General features: G+C 41.1%; 2 protein-coding genes across 6 annotated transcripts in view; one reads left to right on the forward strand and one right to left on the reverse strand.

The window, feature by feature from the left end:
- Positions 1 to 21042, reverse strand: part of UQCR-C1 (Ubiquinol-cytochrome c reductase core protein 1) — a 289718-nt gene that overhangs the window by 56199 nt on the left and 212477 nt on the right. The window lies entirely within an intron of this gene.
- The window catches only part of btsz (bitesize), a 60520-nt gene that overhangs the window by 19342 nt on the left and 20136 nt on the right, over positions 1 to 21042 (forward strand). For 4 of the 5 annotated variants that reach the window (XM_065867238.2, XM_065867241.2, XM_070996259.1 and 1 more), the window contains exons 2-5: positions 13904 to 14227; positions 17496 to 17623; positions 18247 to 20309; positions 20395 to 20533. In XM_065867238.2, the coding sequence (XP_065723310.2) occupies positions 13904 to 14227; positions 17496 to 17623; positions 18247 to 20309; positions 20395 to 20533 (2654 nt within the window). The remainder of the gene's footprint in view (positions 1 to 13903; positions 14228 to 17495; positions 17624 to 18246; positions 20310 to 20394; positions 20534 to 21042) is intronic. The other variant, XM_065867239.2, reaches the window with a different exon arrangement.

Here is a 21042-nt window from a genome sequence, read left to right on the forward strand (position 1 = left end):
GGGAAAATATAAATTTGGTTTAATTAATTTTATTCGACTTGGAGATTTAAAAATAGTATAAATTCCTCACAGTGCTTTAGAAAACTATTTGTCGTCTATCTGAGACAGAAGAAAACATAGAAAGGATAAAAAAGGTGCAAGATATGCGGATATGAAAGGAAAAAACTATGGCTTTACTAAAAAGAAAATTCACTTACAAAGTAGGTAAGCAGATATTCCAAGGAATCCTTGTGTATTGGGAAATCTAAGCGCCTCTTAAGTCAGAAATACGTGCTTTATTTTGTGAGTTTTCCATGCTAACGTTATGCTTCCGTGCCTGTTTCTGGTTCAAGACACAGAATAAATTCTAATTAAATTGTGTTTATAAATAATGGCCTTTGCCCGGGCCAACCACCAAATTGAGTTACATAATTATGCGTGGACTGGCTGTGGCAGTGGCCTAAACCAGAAACAAAAACCAGAGTGGGGCGGAAAAAGGCGAACCGAGGCAATCAGTCAAACCCAAAACAGCGATACAAACATGAGGATTTGGGGTAGAAGTGAGGGGGAGATTGGTAGGAGCAGCATTTCATCGATATCAAAGTCTCGATGCTTACACACTTAATCGAATTTAGCGACAATTTCACCGAGTTTCCATTAGCCGGTTGTAATGGATGATTTTCCAATTACCGGTCGCCCTGCCACTTTGCTTTTCCCCAGTATTTTAGGACCACACTGCGTATGGGTAATGGCAGTGGAAACAGAAAATGCGATGCCAATCGCACGCACATTCGTCATCCACCTTTCACTCCGCAAAATGCAAATCGATGGGGGCAATAGCAGGGTTTTTGTTTCCTTGTGGCTTTTGCCAAATTGCTCGCTTTCTTTGTTCCCCCGAGTTGATGTTATGTTGATGCCGATGTCGATGTCGCTTCATCGAGCCCAACAGCCACATTTTGGCATTTCCGAATGGCAAATAAAATTGATACACTTTCATTTGTGGTCGCGTGTGTGGGTTGTGGATTTGAGTGCACAGGGAAAAAGTTTAATAGAAATTCGTGTTTCTGTTTCGCATTTTATTTGAGTTTTTAAGTTACCTTAGGGCCGATTTCTCAATGTGAGGTTAAATTTTGTCTTTAAGTTAAAATTTAGTAGCTCAATATGATGTTAGGTTTTGCTTTTCTTAAACTGCTTAACTAGAGTCATGTTCTAGTTATATTTTTTGAAACTGACATCAAAGAGATTGCTTAAAGATAAGTTCATGTTAACTCTCTCTAACAGAACACGAACTAAGACCTTAACATGACATTTAGAAATGGGAACTTAATAGTGTAATTGTTATTTATTTATTTGTTTATAGATACATTAAACACAAAATTAGTTTATGAATATCAAAAATGTATTCTATCTCTAGACTACCTTAGGCCCGATTTCTCAATGTCTTGGTAACTCATTGAGTTAACATTTAGTATCCCAATTTCATGTTAGGTTTTAAATGGTTGAAAACCCCTAGCTAGAGGCATGTTTTAGTTAAATTTTCCAGTTGCCCAAACGAAACTGAAAAAAAAAGACACAAGGACTGCAAACTTTCTCTAACAGAACACTGACTGGAACTTTAACCTGACATTGAGAAATCGGATTTTAATAGTGTGATTGATATTTATTAGCTTAGAAATATTTTAAACAATAAATCTTTTAAAATCTTTCCGATGTTTTATATTTCTTGCACACCAGTAACTTTCAATAATACTGCTCTAAATTCCAATCGAATTAGTTTAAATTCCCTGAACCGAATCATGTGTGAATGCTATATTTTTTCCATGTGGATGTGGTGGGCCGACTGTTGCCTTTGTCATTTCCATCACAATCAATTTTTAATGCCCAGCATTCAGCTGCCCGAGATCACGAACCCGAGCACGTTCCTCGAGCCCCATGCCCCATGCCACATGCCACATGGCCACATGGGGCACGGTGCGGAAACATGATTTGCCTGTTGCACCGAGTGGCCTTTGGCATCGGAGCGGAGGAATCACATGCTCCGGTATCTGAGTGTTCCGAGAAGCCTTTGACACAAACGGGTCAGGTCGCTTCCGATGGGTTTTTGCATGTGGGCTGTGGGCTCAAACGGTTGCCAGATTGAAAATCGAAAATTGGCCTCAACAGGTGCAGCTCAGAGCTCAATTATGGCTGACAGGGGGTTGAGATAATTTACTGCTCGGCTGTGTGGATTGACATTGCCTTTAATTAAATGCCACTCGATTGAAAATGTAGAACTGACATATCAACTTACCAGCCAGCAGGCTCAGCAGTAATAATTCACATGGCACCGGTGGAAAGGTTAAATCAAATGAACCCTTTGCAAGCGATTGTTTTTCTTGATTGCCCATCAAGCTTATGAAAAAGTAAAACTCATTTGTGTCAAAGTCTCGGTTCAAATTAATTTTCTAGTTAAATATTAAAAATCAATTTCATCTGCAGGCGGCATTTCCACAAAGGTATCGTATCGTAAATACATGTTGCCCATAAAAATATGTCAAAATAAAATGTCATAGATTTTTCGACCATCGATTGACTGCACATAACTTTCCACTTAAATGCAGCTGTTGATTGACACATGGCTGAAATTGAATTAAGTTGGTTGTCATAAATTTTATAGCCAGCCAAAGTGGAGACATAAGCCAAAAACGAAAAAAACGCTTTATGCGCCGCATGTGCGGTATTAACAGCCAACTACTCGTGCGACATGTGTTTATATATATGTATGGGTTATATGTTCGCATAAATACCTAAATAAAAATCGGTTACACCGCCCACCCAAAAGGCAAGCCGAAAGCCAAGCCAAAACCACTGAGCCACCAATGGAGTTCGCCAGATTTAGATGCTGGCCAAGATTAAAAAATTGAAAAACACGTGCAAAAGGTCTGGGGTTTCGCTTGAATCAACAACACAAATTGAAATTTATGAGTGTGCTTTTATTCGAATTTTTGGGGGAAAACAAATAAATTTCCAAGTGTGCACTTTATTATGGAAGTACCTAAGCACTTTTCGGCTAAGTGATGTTGGCTTAATTATGTAGTAATGGTCGGGAAGAGATGAATTATAGTTCATAAGGTTTTCTTTAAGTTATTGTGTATTTTAGAATATATTTTTCTTATAAATCAATATTGACAAGCCCTTGTCGGCTTTGTGGTGTTTTAGTTTATTAGGTTTTCTATAAGTTATTGTAAATTTTAGAATTTGTTTTCCTTGTGAAACAATCCAACAAATGGCATAGTTATTTATGAAAATCCCTTGAAAGTTCTGCTGCCAAACTTTCAGCTTGATTGTTTGGCCCACTAATTTGATGCCAAGCGTGAAAATGCAAATCCATTTTCCCTCGTTCCCTGCGAGACTGGGTCATAAATCGTCTGGACATTACATAATTAAACGGAATTGTTGGCTAGTTAGCGTGGACGTTGCCTTCAATTACTTAAAATTCTGAATGGCCGGCAATGAATTGAACATTGTCACGCTTGCCCAGAGGAAATGGTCCATGGACGAGGTGAAGTGAAGAGGGGCGTAAAGTTGGCCGAAACGGAAGACGTCGAGTAACGACGAGTACGAGTAACGCCCGGCAACGGCACTTGGTTGGCCAAATTTGTGAGCCGGCAAGCGGGCTTTTGGCCATAAGTCAACAACCTTTTTGGCAGGCAGCCAATTTACGCACGTACAATTTGTCGTCGGTGGCACGTAGTTCTCGACGCCAAACTCGAGTCGACTTTATTTACGGTTAGCCGTTGACTCCGTCTGCAGCTGAAGTGGGTTCCAATGGGAGCGGAATGGGAACGGTGGGTGGTTATAACGGTGGGGCATACTGGGTTGCAAAGGTCACGCGGCGTGACGGAGTTTGTCCAGGGACTGAAATTGCGAAAGATAGACAGCTTGAGAAGGTTAATTCGCACTTACAACTTAAATATGGGGATTTATTTCGATTGCCCAAATGACTCAACGAAAAGATTTTCCCATAAAAAGTATCTCTATTTTAAAAGTTTAAGTAAGTTTTTGGGGAAAGTTTAACAGCCTGAATTCTGAACATAAGGGAATTTCTTGACCTTAAACTGTTGAAAACCACTTCTTCTTTAAAGAAAAAACAAAAATGGGATTTGGAACAGTTTTGCATCACTTAGATCAAATATGAGCACATAAACAATTCTTAAAAATATTGTGTTCAAAAATGTATTATTTTGAGAGGTATAAAAATTATAATAGGGATTTTCTGAAAATAAATATTGGAGCACTGATTCCCCTTTTGAAAAAACATTTTTATGATATATTATAAAAATGTGATCAAATACGATCATAAAAACTACAATAAAACTAATGTGTTTATTAAAACTGGTTTTTCTAAATCACATAACACTCTGTACAATCTACTCATCCTTTTTTTTTAAACAAAAAATTTACTTCTACGAAGAGAAAGTGTTTTTTTGAACATTAACAAAACACAGCAGAAATATAATACCCAGCATCGCCCTTTTCTGCTCAGTTTAAATTTGGATTCGCAACAAAAAGCATTTTAAGCACGCATTTAAGTGAAAAGCAGAGGGTGTAAAGTCAACTATTTTGGCGGCTTTTTAAGGTCTTTTCTATGTTTTATTTTTTTTTCCCAGCCCGGCAGTCAGTCAAGCGTTTCCAGCTGGCCAGTTCGGGCATTTCTTTACCCTGCCCCACCCAGCATCGTTACTCTTTTTATTTATATTTACTTTTTGTGCAGACGCCAGCCATAAATTTATAATTTTGCACGAGGAGAAGCAAATTTTTTGAGGCTCTCGTCCGGAAAATGCGCCCGGGTCGCAGTCGCAGCTTCATTTGACTAAGTGTTTAGCAATTTTGTTTCGTTTTCGCATTTCCCATTTCCCTCCCCCTTTTGCTGTGTACCATAATTTTAACCTCCTTATTTTTCCTGCAAGGAAAACCCAAGTAACCCAAGCAGTTTGGGGCATTCCCTTTAATGTTTTCATAACTTTCGGCGCGTCTGTCAATAAGTCGAATTCTTGGAAACAAACTCGAAACTTAAGTCAGGTTACGTGACTCCCATGCCAATGGCCTTTCGACATCCTTTCAATGGTTCCGATTTGAATATTAAAACCTCGAGTGGGTTGAATGAAATATTCTCCATCTGCCCCAAGCTGACCAAAGCCAGCTGTATTTCAATGTTTGCTGCCCGGCTACAAAGCTGAGTATTGTCCTGGTTTTATTTGCTCTCTCTCCACGCACAGAGTCAGTTACCTGCTATTGATTTTGTTTAGTTTACATATGGGACTTATCAAATATTAATCACGAAATATGGCCAACAATGCAGGCTTTCATTTTTCCAGCTTTCAATGTTGTTGTTTTCGCACATGCGCCAAAAAAAGTGAAAAAAAAAAATAAAGAACAAGTCAACACCCCAAGCAACAGAGGCGGAGGACATAAATGAAAATATTGAAATTCGTTGAACACGCGGCTGTCATAGAGCATTATCCGGTATTCAGGACATGCGACATGCATGGCATTTTTTATATACACCCTGGTATATATACTACTTTCTAGAGAGAGATATAACACCAATGGACACACGGATATATGTATTATATATATTTAATCTCCAGAGCGCGATTCGGCCATGTGCGGCTCACTTGATTGCTTATTGAAAAGAAACAGAAACAGAAATCGTGTTTCATTGGATTGGTAGTGAATTCCCCATGCCGGTCACATATGGGCCATTCCGCTTTTCGGGGACGATTTCTATCCTGTCCGAGCCTCCATGATTGATGGCTGCATTTCATTAGGATAATGAGCGGCGACAATGGACACTAAAATTGAGCGACAGCAGATTGTAAAAAATATCAGTTACCAGCAGGATTTGGGTCACCTTTGATTGAGATTGACCAAAAGTATCGGGTTTCACAGGGCATAGACCCTAATTTAAATCAGAGAGAGTCTTTAAAAGGAGGCCGTTTTAATACTTAAGGATATTTTGAAATTTTGTAATAAAAAACAGAGGAAAGGAAAGAACAATTTCCAAAGTATGTAAGCTAAAGACTAAGTAAATTTTTAAATTGATAGCAAAGTATATGGCTCAAGTTTATAAAATGTAAAAAAGGAGGTAAGATTTTATTTTCATATATTTTCAAGTACCATAAAGGCTTTCATCACCCTCGAAAATGTTTCAATGTTTAATACAACGCAACCTAGAGAACATTTATTCATCATTTAAAGCTAAAGTAACTGTTAGAAAGTAATAGTTTCTGATTGTTATCATATTTTCAAGTACCTTGTAGACCTTAAAGTCCTCCATTACCTTCAACAATTTTTCATCATTTAATACAGTGCCATCTACGGTTCTTATAATTATAGTTAAAACTTTAAATAATCTTTGGAAGGTAACAGTTTTTTACTGTTTCCTTATTTTTAAGCGCCTTGTAGACCTTAAATATTTTCTTTACCCTCCCTAATTTTTCGTTATTTAGTACTGGTCCATCTAGGGATCATTTAATCATAATTTAAAGCTAAATTATGCGCTTGACCCGGCCAATGAGGACAACGGCAAAGGTCCGGCCAATTAGGCACCCCAAATGTCAATTAAAAAAGCATTTTCTCCCCCTTGTTTCTCCACCGATTTCGCGAAAAGGGCGCGCTGGCTGGAAAGCCAAAGCAAATAAACAAACAAGCGGGCCAAAACGGAATGGCAGACAATGGTCAACAGTGAGTGGGGGCCAAGAATAACAGCAAACAGTGGGCAACAAAGGCGGCAAAGGCAGCAATCATGGCGACGATGACAACCCTGACAGGCGATGCGTCGATTAACTGTTATTTAGCCGGTGCTTAAAATGGCAGCCGTGCGATTTCCGGTGCGCCATTGCTGCCCCTGGTAAATTTACCCCCCGCCCTTTCAATTTGTTTTCCCCGTTCAACGTTGAGCGGGCAGGAAAGTAAATGAAAGTACAAATTGACGATTTGTTTGATTTGGCACTGGAGCAAATCTCGGAAAACAGCAAAAAATCAGGCAACATGCAACTGGCAGCTAAAAGCGAATGGACCAAAGGCCCCCAAAAGACTTTTGGCTATAATTTAACGCACGAATGGCTCTGTTAAGCGCTGCAAAAAAAGAGGAGAGCCAACAGCTAACTGCGGCGAAAACAACTCGAACATCATTTTCTGTTGGCCGAAGAAAGACCCTCCTAAGCCCTTAACGCAAAACTTTTTCATTCTCTTCCATCTCGGGGCTTTTTCAATTTCATTTGGCCATCCGCAGAGTTTTTCTAGCTCCGTTTATTAAGTAATAAATGTTTGGCAATTTCAGTGCCATTACCAAAGTGGATTTGGAAAACTGGGCCATAAATCGTATAGGTTTTTCTTTTTTCCAACAGCTGATCGAAACAGAGAAAAGTGACACAGTTCTCTAGTTTGCTTTTGAAAAATGTCAGAGAGATGTGACAAATCGCAGCCCAGCGGGCAAGAAAGCAAATCTGAAGCCCAGTTCTTTTTCATCTCCGCGGTCTATTTGTGTATTCTCTGTATTCTATAAGGTTTACGTGGCCGTGAGCTATTTTTTGCGGCAAATGGCAGATGGTTTTATCTTAGAGCTCGCGGTTTTATTGTCTTTTTGTGTGGCGGCAACGGCGTGCGAAATGCGCTGCAATCAAATTTTGTAATGGCACACAATTTATGGGGCATCCAAGTCTCCTTGTTCCGCAGACATTGCTCTTTAAGCGCTTTATTTACTGAATTATGCAGAAATTGAGAGGAATGCCGAGTCCTGCGGCGACTTCATTATGCATGTTTACATTAACTTCAACTGCGATTGGCATTCGCTGAACCCCTGGCGTATGCGTAATGCAACTCATGAATATTGCGCATACGACCTGTGTTGACTCATTCGCTAAGGTTCGTAGAACAATATATCTTTAAAAATTCGATTTGTGGCTTACCTAACCTACTTTGTTATCTAAAATATTTATTTATGTTGCCAACACTTCCCGATAAATTTATCTCTACTTTACACCCGGAAACTATGATTAGTTCCTTATTAGCTTAATTACCAGGAAAGGGTTGTCGGGCTGCCTTGCCTGTGGCCTGTGGTCCTGGCCACTATCATTCATCTGCAGATGGCCACTTAAGCCCGGCTGAGGACATCGCCTTATGGGCCATAAGCTAATGTAAACCCAAGGGGGCTCAGGGGGCCAACCGCTGAAAAGGGAGAGGACCATTAATTTCGAGACATGGCCAACACAGAAATAAAGTCCTGCATGTGCTCCATTGTCTGTCCCTCGTTTTTGATGTCAATGTACTCGGTTGACACCTCATCCCTTTCCCCTGGAAACTCTAGATCTCCGCCCCCCGCCCGATATGTAATTATGCAAATGCTGGATCCCAGCTGAGGGCCGAAGCAACCCATGTCTTTGTCCCTTGCCCAGTTATCAGTGTCAAATCGAAGTTTAACAACTGGAAAGGGCTAACGGTTGGGGGCCACCAAAACTTGAATACTCTGTAAAAGTGTCCCTTTTTAACAGGATTTTAAGTATAGTTATTTGCCCTTTTAGACTGGTTTTCTTTTTAAAACTTTACAAGAATATAAAATACTTTTGTACCAACCTTTTCAAATTGTCTCTACTTAAGAGGATTTTAAGTAAAGTTATTTTCCTTTCAAGCTGCTTCTACAACTTTTTAAAACTTCATATTTAAATATATGTATAGAAGAAAACAAAATAAATTAGTTCCAACCTTTTCGGTGTTATAAACCTTTTAATAAAATGTATCATGCAAACTCTTGGCCAACTGAGCACATACTCGTGCCTGCTTCTTTTTTTATGGACCTGCCCCATTAAGCATACGACACGTGTGTGCCAAGTGCTTTAAATTCAACAAAATTCGCATTTAATTTGATTTGCCCAGCATATTTGTGTTTAAGCGCTGTTTGTGTCAAGAACACAAAGTCAACCGACAAACTGGATAACTTACAAACTGCATAAGTGCAAAAGTAAAACACGAAGGGATATATAAATAGCTTCTTTTTTTGGATGGTTGCGTGTTCCGGACGGCCACCGCGTTTTAGTCCTTACATTTAAAATTAATTAAAACTAATAACATTTTTAAGCACTTACCCCCACACACACATGCAAACGGGCCGTGGGGTGACGCCATTTTGTCGTGCACTGCATAATTAAAAGGCGCACAAATGGCCGGCCATTTCCGGTGCTCGACCGTTCATATCCGCTTTAATCTGAAGCACCTGCGATATATTTAAAAAAGCCACGCCCCCGGCTGTCTCAAGTTTAGTTTTTGTTATTTTATTTTAATTCGCTTTACTTTTTTCCCTTCGCAACGCTGTCAAAAAGTTTTAATTTGAAACGGAAACGCGAGATCCACGGCCGGCTGGCCATTGCCTTAACTACTGGCCATTGTCCTTGGCCCAGCCTCCGAAACCCAATGTCCAACGTCCAGCAATCCACTCCAGACGCCCCGACAAATCATATTTAGCCTGGTAATTATTTATATTCGCATTCTCTGGCACATCAGCGCCACTGCTGGGCGTCATTAAAATCGTAAATCTAATGGACAAGCCGGTGCTGCCAACGACCATTGGTAAAGAGCCGTTGACTGTGGTCGGGAATGGTTTGAATTATGGCATATTTCAGTGGAAAGTCCTGGGGGAAAACCGAGCAGGGCGACAGGGCGTTGAATCATTTCTCTAGTGGATTTATCACCAGCAGCGTAGCTTGAAATACCTGACCAACTTAAATTTGCTTACTAAATACTCAGGGGTGGTGACAAATTTAAAAGCTTCTAGTGTCCTCAAAATGTCCTCCACAATTTAAAGTACTAGATGGAAATGTCTAAAATTTATTAGACATTTACTTAAAAATGTCGTAAAAGCCAGTTTCAATGTTGGTTAAATCTTTAATCCTCTTTAAGAGATGTCTTTAGTCAGTGCAAAATTAAATGAACAAACATAGTTGTTTTCTTAGAAATGGTAACAATGTGTTAGAATAATCGCTTGATTTATTTTAGTTTCATCTTTCTTTACTTATTGCAAAACAAAATAGTCAAAAACAAACAGGACCTTAATTAATTCATGAATATTTTACACATCGATTCAGGGAATCGTTATGTTCCAGGAAAAATCAACTTTCAATAACAATTATACCTAGAAACAGTAGCGTTTTTAAAGCCCATAAGTATAATTTAATTGAATATTCAATTTCAAGAATAGTTCTTGGAAATTTATATTATCGTAAAAATTAACTGGAAGATACTAATGAAACCCACTAAGCTTAAGCTTCTTAAGCCATCGATTTTCGTCCTTGTTGGGTGGAAATATTAAATCAGACCTTCGTTTGCCAAATGAAATCCCTGACATTTGAAGTCAGACCGAGACACAGACCAATTGCATTAGCTGTAAGCTCTGAGAGTAGCGAATTATTTGCCTGTTGTCTGTTGCCTGTTGCCCCATGGCAACATCAAAGCAGGACTCTGAAAATGTTATCTCTCCTTTGATATCTAATAAGCCATCGCTTTTGCGGTGTTTGTGCCGTTTTGCCGTTGGTGCAGGTGTTCGATCCCACACCCATCCAAAAGGTCACACGCCCGTCCAACCGGGCAAAATGACCCAAAACGAGGACCCCACCCTTGGGATCATGGAATAAGGACGCAGCTGATTTACATCAGTTTAATTAGTTGCTTATTTGCATAAGCCCGCAGAGCCGAGAATTTCGTTCGGTTCGGGACATTCGGAAACATGCGTAACGCTATTTGTTTAGGCCGTGTTAGGGTTTTTAATCATATTCTAACCAAAAACTGTTCCGCCACACAACAAAGGCTGCTAATCCAGGGTCTTTGCGCCGCTTTCATGGTCACTGTGAATTTATGGCCATTAGAGTTAGCACTTTTTGGCAGCCCATTGTGGCTCCTTCTCCTGCTGCTCCTGCTCCTGCTGTGGCTCCCGCCCTAATGGCTTATTATGATTATTAATTCATAACGCTGCCGTGCTGGTCGTGTAGCTACAACTATTACTACACCAGCACTTGGGCACTTGAACATGCGACGGTGAACACTGCCATTGCCACATCTCGACTCACATCCACCGCGCACACTCGATGTATATGCGATCCTGACATGCCAACAGATGGCACATTAAATATGAGCACGGCTGCACGGCAAAAAATTCTTTTTCTGTGGGTTTAAAAAAAAATTTGAAATGAATAAAGGTAAAGGGGTATATTTTACCACAATTCTTTAAAAAATATTTTTTGAAGCATGGAATCCACTTTCTCATTGAACTAGAAAACAAAGTCCAATCGTTTTACCTTTAAAGCGAATCTACTATATTTTTGACTTAACTGTCCAATTTAGAAATGTAAAAAATCATACGACAACAAATTCAATCGAATTTAGACGGAATATGGTGTTTTAAGCCCCTTCTGTGGGAGTACAATCAAGTTAGATAGGTATAAAAACTCGTAAAACAATTCTTTAATATTATCAATAAATGGTTGAAAATGTTATTATGGTCCTAATCAGAATATATGAATAGAAACATATTCTAAGAAAACTGATTATTTCTACCGTAAGTAAAAACAAAGAAAGAATGTATTCTATTTACTTTTCCAACCCTAGTTAATTTAAGTTCTCACTTCATTCTGTCACATGTTTAACATCAGTTTTTGGTAGTTATACGCATTTAAAAGGTTAAAAATATTGTGTAAAACTGCAATTTTTTTTTTTCGAGTGCACAGGAATTGGTTGGGCGTCCAAAAACCAGCGTGCCTTTGCTGTTTGTCGGTGGGAGCATACTCAATGCGTTAACCAGGGCAATAAAACATGTCCCCGGCTGCGGGGCTGTGGTCCGCGGTTAGTTCGCCATTCTAGTGCTCCTTTGGCTGTGTTTGTACTCCTGGGAGTATGCAACAGTTTTGGCTTGCCCTAGGTTTTGGGTTTCGTTTCCGCTTCCTGCCGTTTTGATGGCCGCCTCACTAGGCTCTGCGGCTGCCGTTTGTCGTTGGCTGATTTTGTGGCGCTAATAAAGCGCGCAAGCACTCCTACAACGATGCTCGGATGCAGATAAAATTATAATTAAAAATTGTTGTTACTACGGCTGTTGGCAGCATAATTTACCCAGAAACCAAAGTCCTGTTTGGATTTTTATGTGCTCTGCGTGACTCCTTTAACGGCCCATCACATCATCACACTTGCCTACAAGTGAGGTCAAAATAATAGGGTTGTAATATTCGTTGCTGTTCGAAAAGTTGAATAACATGAAAAATACAGGAAATATATATATAAATATCGCTTTTAAAAGCTTTTTACGGTTCTTCACCACTTTTTTATATTTAATTTAACTAACATATAACTTTTATTGTACAGAAAACATTAAAGATATATATGCTTTTTGTGATAGGGTGTTTATTGTCCTTCTTTTTACCGCTGCTGTACGCACCCATGTGTTTGTTTTATGTGTCACCAGCTCTGGGCCATGTTTTATAGCTCTCGCCTGCCAGCTGCACGTTAATATTAACCAAACGGCTTAAGGAAAAGCCGTGGGGCCACCGAAAACCCGAAAATCCCGAGGGAATGGATTTCCCCCCTATGGAGAAACCTCACACTTAATTTGCCAACCGGGCATCGACTTACGTTTGATTGCCGATTTAATTGGATTGCCAACTTTCACCAACATGTGCGTCATTTGCATAATTTGGTTTCCACGAAAGGGACATTTAATTAGGCAGCATTGTCCAGTTCGAAATTAATCAAATAAGTGACGATGGGATCAAATGTGTGACCTTGGAACTCTTATTGAACAGTTGTAGAATAACCATTCCTGCTCATTTTGCAGATCCAATTTGAATAATTAATTTTGGAAACAGTTTGAAAGTTTCAACAAGGGGAAAAGGATACATTTATCTAACAATTTCGAACGCTTATCTCCCCATGCCAAGGAAAACTCCAAATCCATATGTCAAACAACCAACAAATTATCTGCATTCATATTTTTAATTTGCTTCGAGCTTAAATTTGGTGCTCATCCTGCTGCAACAAAATTCAATTGATTTATTGTCTCATGGCTTATCACTTTTATTCACTTACAAATGTGTTGCGCACGTGAAAAATGTTGCCTTAACCAATCAATCTAACCTAAATTAACCAAAATTCAATTCGAAAATCGATTAAATTGCTACTAAATCAACTAATAACAACTTTTTGTGTGCTCTTTTTATTCTTTGTCTCTTTCCATTCAATTACACATACATCACGCACTCACACACACTCACACCGAAATACCCAACAAACACGCTTGTCGCTTTCTCTATCTCTCTTTCTCTCTCCCTGTATCTCTGTTCAACTGTCGCTAATGTCATGTTAACTTTTGTAACGTGTTCCTTAACAACAATCTAACTAAAATGTCTATGCGTCTGTCGTGTAATTATGTTACCAATCCAAAACCAAAACCTCCCAAACCGACCCACTACAAAAACCACTGCAATTTAAACACCTACAACAACAATGTCAAATACCACAATGTATCACGCAACTACTGAACCTGTAAAAAACCTTTTACAACCACTATGATAAATACCTCAACGCCCACAACAACTCTATTTCAATTCCAATAACAAACCCTAATTAATTTCAACAACAACCCCATATTAATTTTAACAATCACGAACCGAAAACCACCTCAATCGCTGTATTTGCAACCACAACCTCAATAAATTTGACTCCAACAATTTCAACAACCCCAAATAATTTTCAACAACAACACCATAACGATTTCAATAATCACGGAACTTAAACCACATCAATCACTGTAATTACAACCACAACTGCAACATATTCAATAAATTTTCAACAACATAACACCACACAACAACAATGACTCCAACAATTTCAACAACAACAACAACAGGCTCTTGCGCGCCGAATTGTATGCTTTGAGGCGTAAGGGTGCGGCCAAGGTCGTTGGTGGAGTGCAGCCACTCGATGCCACACAACAACAACCACAGACAACCATGCAGCCCAATCAACAACAACAACAGCTCGAACAACACAACAACCACAACGCACACACGAGCGACCCGAGTCGCCACTGCGCCCGCTGCAACACCGAATTGGGGCGCATCACCAACCGGGGCGCCCCCTGTCGCGTCTGCAAGCTGCGCGTGTGCAAAGCCTGTCGCGAATTCACATCGCGCACCACGGACTGGGTGTGCGTGGTGTGCCACAAGCAAATGTAAGTGTGTTCTCTGTTTCTGTTCCTGTCTCTGTCACTTCCTCTGTCTGTTTCTCTCTATCTCTCTAAATGTATATCTCTGCCTATATGCCTGGCCAACTTTCATTGCCATCTAAAAACTCGCTAAACTCTGTGAATGCGACCAATCCATTCAAGCCACGCACACGAAAACTAAGCTTAACAACAAAACACTACTTTGTGTCCTTCTGCTCGTCGTTCAGCATGATTGTTCATGAGGTGATAGAATACCCTGTAAAGGACCTCATAAAAGTATGCAACACATTGATCAAAACATTGTTTTTTGACTCCTTACCCATATAATAATATCTAAGATTTAAGAAATATTATTGTTAGGACACTTCAAATATATATAGGTTCATAAAGCAACTGATAATTTTTAAATATATGTCTAAAAGTATGCTACAAAAAATTCAAAATCATTAATAGTTGTCAGAAGACAATGTCTGACTCTTAATAGCATACTTTTATACACATTTTAAAGAGATTTCAAACAGATTTTCGTGGTGTTTAACTCTAAACATATAGTAAGACAATCAATTAAGAAAATTAGAAACTTAGGAAAAATAATTAATTTATAGTAATACGGTAGTACAATTTCGGTTAAATAACCATGAGATTTACCTTATTTATTATTTAACATTATGTTTCTTCAGTAAAGTAATTTTAAAAAATTGTAAAGTAACTTTTCTGCATCAAGTTATTAAAACCTCAATATTTTGTCCTACCTTTGGGTATTTCCAACTCCTACCCAAAACCTGCATTCTAGTTTTGTGCCCTGACAATTGTTTTGCCATTTCTTTTAGTGCGTTAGACTTTGTAGCGCATACGCTGCAATTTTGAACATTGCAATCAAATTTTGCATGCCCTTTTGGTTGCTTTGTGTCGCCAAAATTGTCACCCAAAGCCTTCAAAGCACTACCAGATGGAAAACAAAGTATGGAATTGTACACGGGCAGAGACAAAATCTCTTGCTTGCGTATGCCCAAAATAATTCCAGCCAGAGGTTTATGCGCATTGAAAGGTGATAGAAACGGTTCCCTTGTTTATTTTTCATTTAACCCACCTGCGTCCGTGGTCATCAGGTGTCACAGACTGCAAACTGAGACTCCGCATAACTGATGCGGCAGATTTTTCGTTCATTTTTCGGTATTTGAAACGGTTTGTTTTCCGGCTAGTTGTGTTTGTTCTGCACTTTTGATTGGCCATGTTCGTATGCGAAGCGGCTTAAATGCACCCTTGTGTTTGCAAACAGCAAGTTCGTTTAAAAATTCAATTTGCATGTGTGTCCCCCAGTTTATGAATCCCTGTCCTAAAGCTCTTTTTGTGTGACCAGCACACATAATTTTGTAATTAAGGAAAAGTTGGTGTGCCCAAAAAGGGGATTTCCATGATGTATGTATAATATAACTTGGCAATTAGGCCACTCGAAGGATTGCAAAATGGGATGGATGGATGGCCAAACGTGTTCATTCAACCAACGGCAAACTGTCAACAAGTGTTCGGGCCGTTTAATGAGCTGCACTATGTGTTCTGGCCCCATTTTGGCATTTGGCCATTTGTGCCAGCATAAACATGAGCCACCCCACACATTGCACATACGCCCTGTGTCACCACAGCATCAGCTCACTCGGTTTGAGCCAACATTTGGCAACACAACAATTGCCTCTGATGAGACTGGCGACCCACATACCCGAAAGGTTCAGTGTTAATGGGCGAGCCAGGGGCCCAAAAAATATCTACAACTTCCCCGACAGAGAAAAGCCCGTATTGAGTTCGCAAGGCCAGACACAGACATTTGAGTAATTAAATCTTGGCCAACTCAACGGCAGCTGCAGGGCAAATAGATACTTATGAATATATGTAGATCTTTGGAGCCAAGAATACAGCAGGTCGCCTACAGGTGCCAGCGATTTCACGCCTGTCAACACGCATGACGCACTCCCAATTTGGACGCGTCTGATGCAGCAGTTGGCTGATTATAATTATGACTGCGATGACGATTACGATGGCTCTGGGCCCAGCCCCTCTATAGACTCGATTTCTCGATGGAAGGCGTCTGCATATGCGTCTGCCTCTCAGCAGGAATTTATTCAATTGCTCGACTGCGCCCTCACAAAAGTCAGTCACAGAAGAAAAGGCACAGTGTCTGACCGAAGAAATACAATTATTCCACGAATCTCTGGCCAGACATTGCATTCTTATTCAACCCGTATCAATCATTGTATTTTAATTAATAATTAATTAGTATTATGTATTAAATCCGCACATGGTCGCAAATTGCTTTTCTGAACAAAAGCTTTTGGCTAGGTTAACCTATATACGGGTATTCCTACTTATTTTAGAAGGATTGACCTAAAATGGTAACGATGGAAATGGCATTTTAACCATTTCAACGAACTGATTAAGTATTATAAAGCAGATTTCTTTGGAAAATGCAATTCACATATATATTACCATTCAATTTATAATTTTTTTAGTCGTTCATTCTTTAATTCTAGTTGCTAGATTGGTATATTTTTCAATTAAAACCCACTCAAAAGCTTTGGTTAGGTTAAGATGAAGGATATCCAACTTTATGAAAGCAATTAAACCGTTCTAACGAATTTATTGCATTTGATGAAGTTGCTTTCCTAGGAGTTTTAAATTTTAAGTTTATTTTCCGGTTAAAGTTTGGTTTCTCCTTCTGCAGTTATTAAATTTCTGCAACTTTCTGGGAATGGGAAAGCCAATGAAATGTATATTATATATATCGAAACTTATAATTTTATTTAAAACACATATGTGGGTTTCAAGTCAAAGATAAGCAGGACCAACTTCCGGTTGATGTTTGACTTATTCATTAAATATGTAATTATTTCTCTCGTGTTTGAGCCAAAAAACTTTTCCGTTGCGGTTTTGCTGGCAAAGTTTTCCCCGAAAATATATTTGTGTCTGTTTGTGCGAACCCAAGGCAGTGTGCCTCTGCCGGTGGCTTCAACTCTTCCGATGGCTCACACCTCGGCTCAAAGTCGCAGAGTGTTGGTGTCTCAGGTTGCTGCTGTGCCACAGTAAATCCGGCATTCGGTGTATTTTCGTATTTTTGACTAAGTCAGCCAGTCAGTCTGCCAATTGTCGCTAACACAGACAGACGTTGATTCCGCTGAGTCGCCGATTTACCTGTTGATTGTTTGACGACTCCAACTTTCGTTGGGGAAATGTTTGGCGAGGTCTTCTGGTTTCTAAAGTGGCAATGTTGTTGCTCTTGCAGGGAGATACAGTCGGCCAGCGGCGAGTGGCTGAAGGACGCCTATGCCCTGGGATCCTGCAGTGCCGTCGACCATCTGACCACCAGCGACGTCCTGAGGAAGAGCATCCGACGTTCTTGGACCATATCGAGTGAGTATAGATAGAAATAGAACTTCCTGAATTTTACTTTTATTACAATTTAATGTTTTCAATGTACGGAAATGTAAAAAGTGTGAAAAATAATAAGTTAACAAATCAATTTGTATTAAAAAAGGTTTGATTGACTTAAATACAACTAAGAAAAATGAGATAAATACATTTTTAAAATGCACACTCCAGGAACCTTAACTATATAACTACACTGGAAAAAAGATAAATTGAAAACTAAATGTCTGCATATTGAAATTAAAATATCGTACTCAATATATATGAAGCTATCCACTCAAATCTAAGATCCATGAGATCCATTTAATTGAATGTAAGTTGTGTACATCTCATCGAAGAAAAGTATTTCCAATTTCTAATCAATGTTAAAAATTCTTTAATTTATTAGGGACCTCAAGGATTGACAATCATAAAGGCAACCATTTTTAATATCTAATAATATTCATGGATAAAAGCCTTTTTAAATGCAAATAGATACGAAAAGAAAAATATCTTTCCGCAAAAGTTAGATAGAAATAGAAGAAATAGTAAAAATAGGATTCCAAAATTAGATTATATTTGTATTCTTCCTTTCTACGGAATACTAAAATAACCCTTTTCCCCGACAGATCCCGAGGACGACCCGAACAACCCCAACTCGCAGCAGCCGGTGGCGGACAACCTGTATCCGCAGCAGCAGCATCTGATTGAGGCCCAGTCGGCGGGCAGCTACCCCACCCTGCACCAGCACCACCCGCAGCACCACCTGCCCCCGCAGCCGCGGCCCACGCACGGCATCGGCTACGGTGGCAGTGGCACCGCCACGCCCACCACCAGCAGCAAGTGGCAGCTGGGTCGCAGGGTCCTGCGTCAGTCTACGCTCCCCAGCAGCCTGAACAACGACCCCGCGCTCAGCGGCAGTGGTGGCAACCTGGCCAACTACAACTCCGTCAACCTAACGGCGCCCACATCGCCGCATCAGCTGCAGAAGAGTCCGCTCTATCCGAGCGCCTACAACAGCGACGACGTCATCCACATGAACACCATGCCGGGCATGGGAATGGGTGTGGGTGTTACAGTAGGTGACTGCGACAACTACGCACAGCAGCAGCAGCAACAGCAGCAGCAGCAGCAACCCCAAGTGGAGGTCACGCCCACGCACCATCGGCTGCAGGTGCGCCGCCAATCCACGCTGCCAGCTCAGCCCACTCCGGCCATCTACATGTCCACCTCCCCGAACCGCCTGTACAGTCGCTCCCCGGAAAGATCGCCGGGGGAGCAGCAGCGCTATCCGCCCTTCATGCGGCAGACTTCGTTCCCAGAGCCACCGAGCACCTATCATCGCACCAAGCTGCTGCCCAGCACGGGAGCACCTTCATCGGCGGCGGCAGCACCTCCACCTCTGAACTACGAATCACAGGCCTCCAGCATGGCTAGCGATGAGCAGGATGTGGGACCCATGCCCAAGCCCAGGATGACGCGGCAGGCCACGCTCCCAAATCCCGAGCAGCATGTGAAGCTACTGCCCACATCGCCGCCAAAGCGACAGACTTCCCCGCAGTTTCGACGTTCTCCGGAGTTTATGCGTCAACAGACGCTGCCCAATCCGGAGGCTTTTAACAGTGGAAACACCCTCACAGTGCACTCCACGCCGCCGGCGAAATTCATGCCCATCTCGCCCAGGGCCAAGCAGAATTTCCTCTTCCCCAGCGTTCCGAATCCCCGACAATTTCTCTCCCAGCCCCATGTACCCGCCGTGGGAGGCACTGATCTAGGCAGTGGAGGCAGTGTGGCCAGCACCGGAGGTCCCAGTGGTGGTGAGCAGTACTCGAGCAGCCAGAGTGTGAACATCCATCACTCCCGGGATCCGCATGCCAAGATGATCAAGGTGCGCAGCCACAGCAACGAGGAGTACTCGAATACCAAGGCACATCCGGAGAACAGAAGATTGCTGCCGGAGATTCCCACAACTGTGCAGCGACCAGGTGGTCGATCACCCAGTCGACTGGTGCGACAGGATTGCCTCAAGGAGGAGCGAACCTTCGGGGAGGCCAAGCAGCAGTTCCATCAGTTTCCCGATGTCACCGAGGAGCTGGACAATCGTCCGGAATACGTGGATTACTTTGGTGATAGTGCCACTAGCTTCTTGGAGTCCGATGAGGTGCAGTACGAGCGGAACTACAATGCCGGATTCAGCAGTGAGCCTCGCATTATCTACAACAATGGATCGGATGATGGTAGCTACCAGAACACCTCCCAGAGACCCATCTACAGTGCCGAGAATGTCCTGGCCGATTCGGGTTACGGAGGAGGTGCCAGCGTGGGTCTGGGAGCCAGTGGCGGTTCGGGTGGTGTGCCCACCTATTATCCCGATATGGGCACTCCACAGGGCTTTTATGGAGGAGCCGCTCTGCCCCGCACTCCGCTGATGCACAATCGTCTCAGGCGGCGGCAGTCCAGGGAGCTGCAGATGCAGCAGGAGGAACTGGCCCAGCTCTCACAGGTCTCGGATGCCAGTGGCAAGGGTTCCGGCAACGAAGGTGCCTCCAGCAGTGGAGGTGCCTCCGATAGCCTCGCCGCCGAGAGAAGAAAGCCCGAGCAGATGCGCTCTGTTTCAGAGGATTCGGGAGCTAAGACCACTCCCAAACCGGTAACACGACGATCCTTCTCGCATCCCGAAAAGGACACACAGGTGGGATGACTCTTGAAGTTTTTAGAATAAATCTAAGTATCATAAAGCATACATCTTATTTATGTATATATATTTTTTTGAACAGCCCACGAAGAAAACGGAGATATCTAAGATACCCAGCCCACGACCCTTGGCTGACATCCTGGACAAAACGAGGGGCACCTCCAAGATTCCCCAGGCGAGACGACGCAACAGTCGCACGGGAATCGGAGAGGCTGAGGAGGGTAAGTACCGAAGATACTTTTGATAGTAGCTATGGTTGCATTCTGCGCCCACGCATCCGTAGAATCCAGGGACCGCAATTATTACCAGTTTGTTATCAAGCACCCATCATTTATCTTCACCAATCTTCACCAGTTTTGATTCATAACATACTCGATCCTTATTTAAATAGACATATTAAATATACATACATTACAAACAAAAAAAATAATCAAATGTAGTTAGTATATATTATGTAGTATATATAAATTGCACACGTATTGCTAGCAAAAACAAATAATAATCAAATAACTCCCACAACTAAAAATAACTTAGAACTAGCTTCGACTGGTTAAAGTTATTATATTTTATTTTCATTGCTAAATATATTGCTTTATTTCTGTATTTGTTATATTTTTAAAGAAAATGACAATGATAATAATGACAATAATAATTACGTTTAAATAAGTCAAACATAATAAAGTCCACGATATTAATAATATACTTTTTCAAAAAATCGCTTTATAATCAT

Source organism: Drosophila suzukii, chromosome 3 (assembly GCF_043229965.1).
Source record: "Drosophila suzukii chromosome 3, CBGP_Dsuzu_IsoJpt1.0, whole genome shotgun sequence".
Lineage (NCBI taxonomy): Eukaryota > Metazoa > Arthropoda > Insecta > Diptera > Drosophilidae > Drosophila > Drosophila suzukii.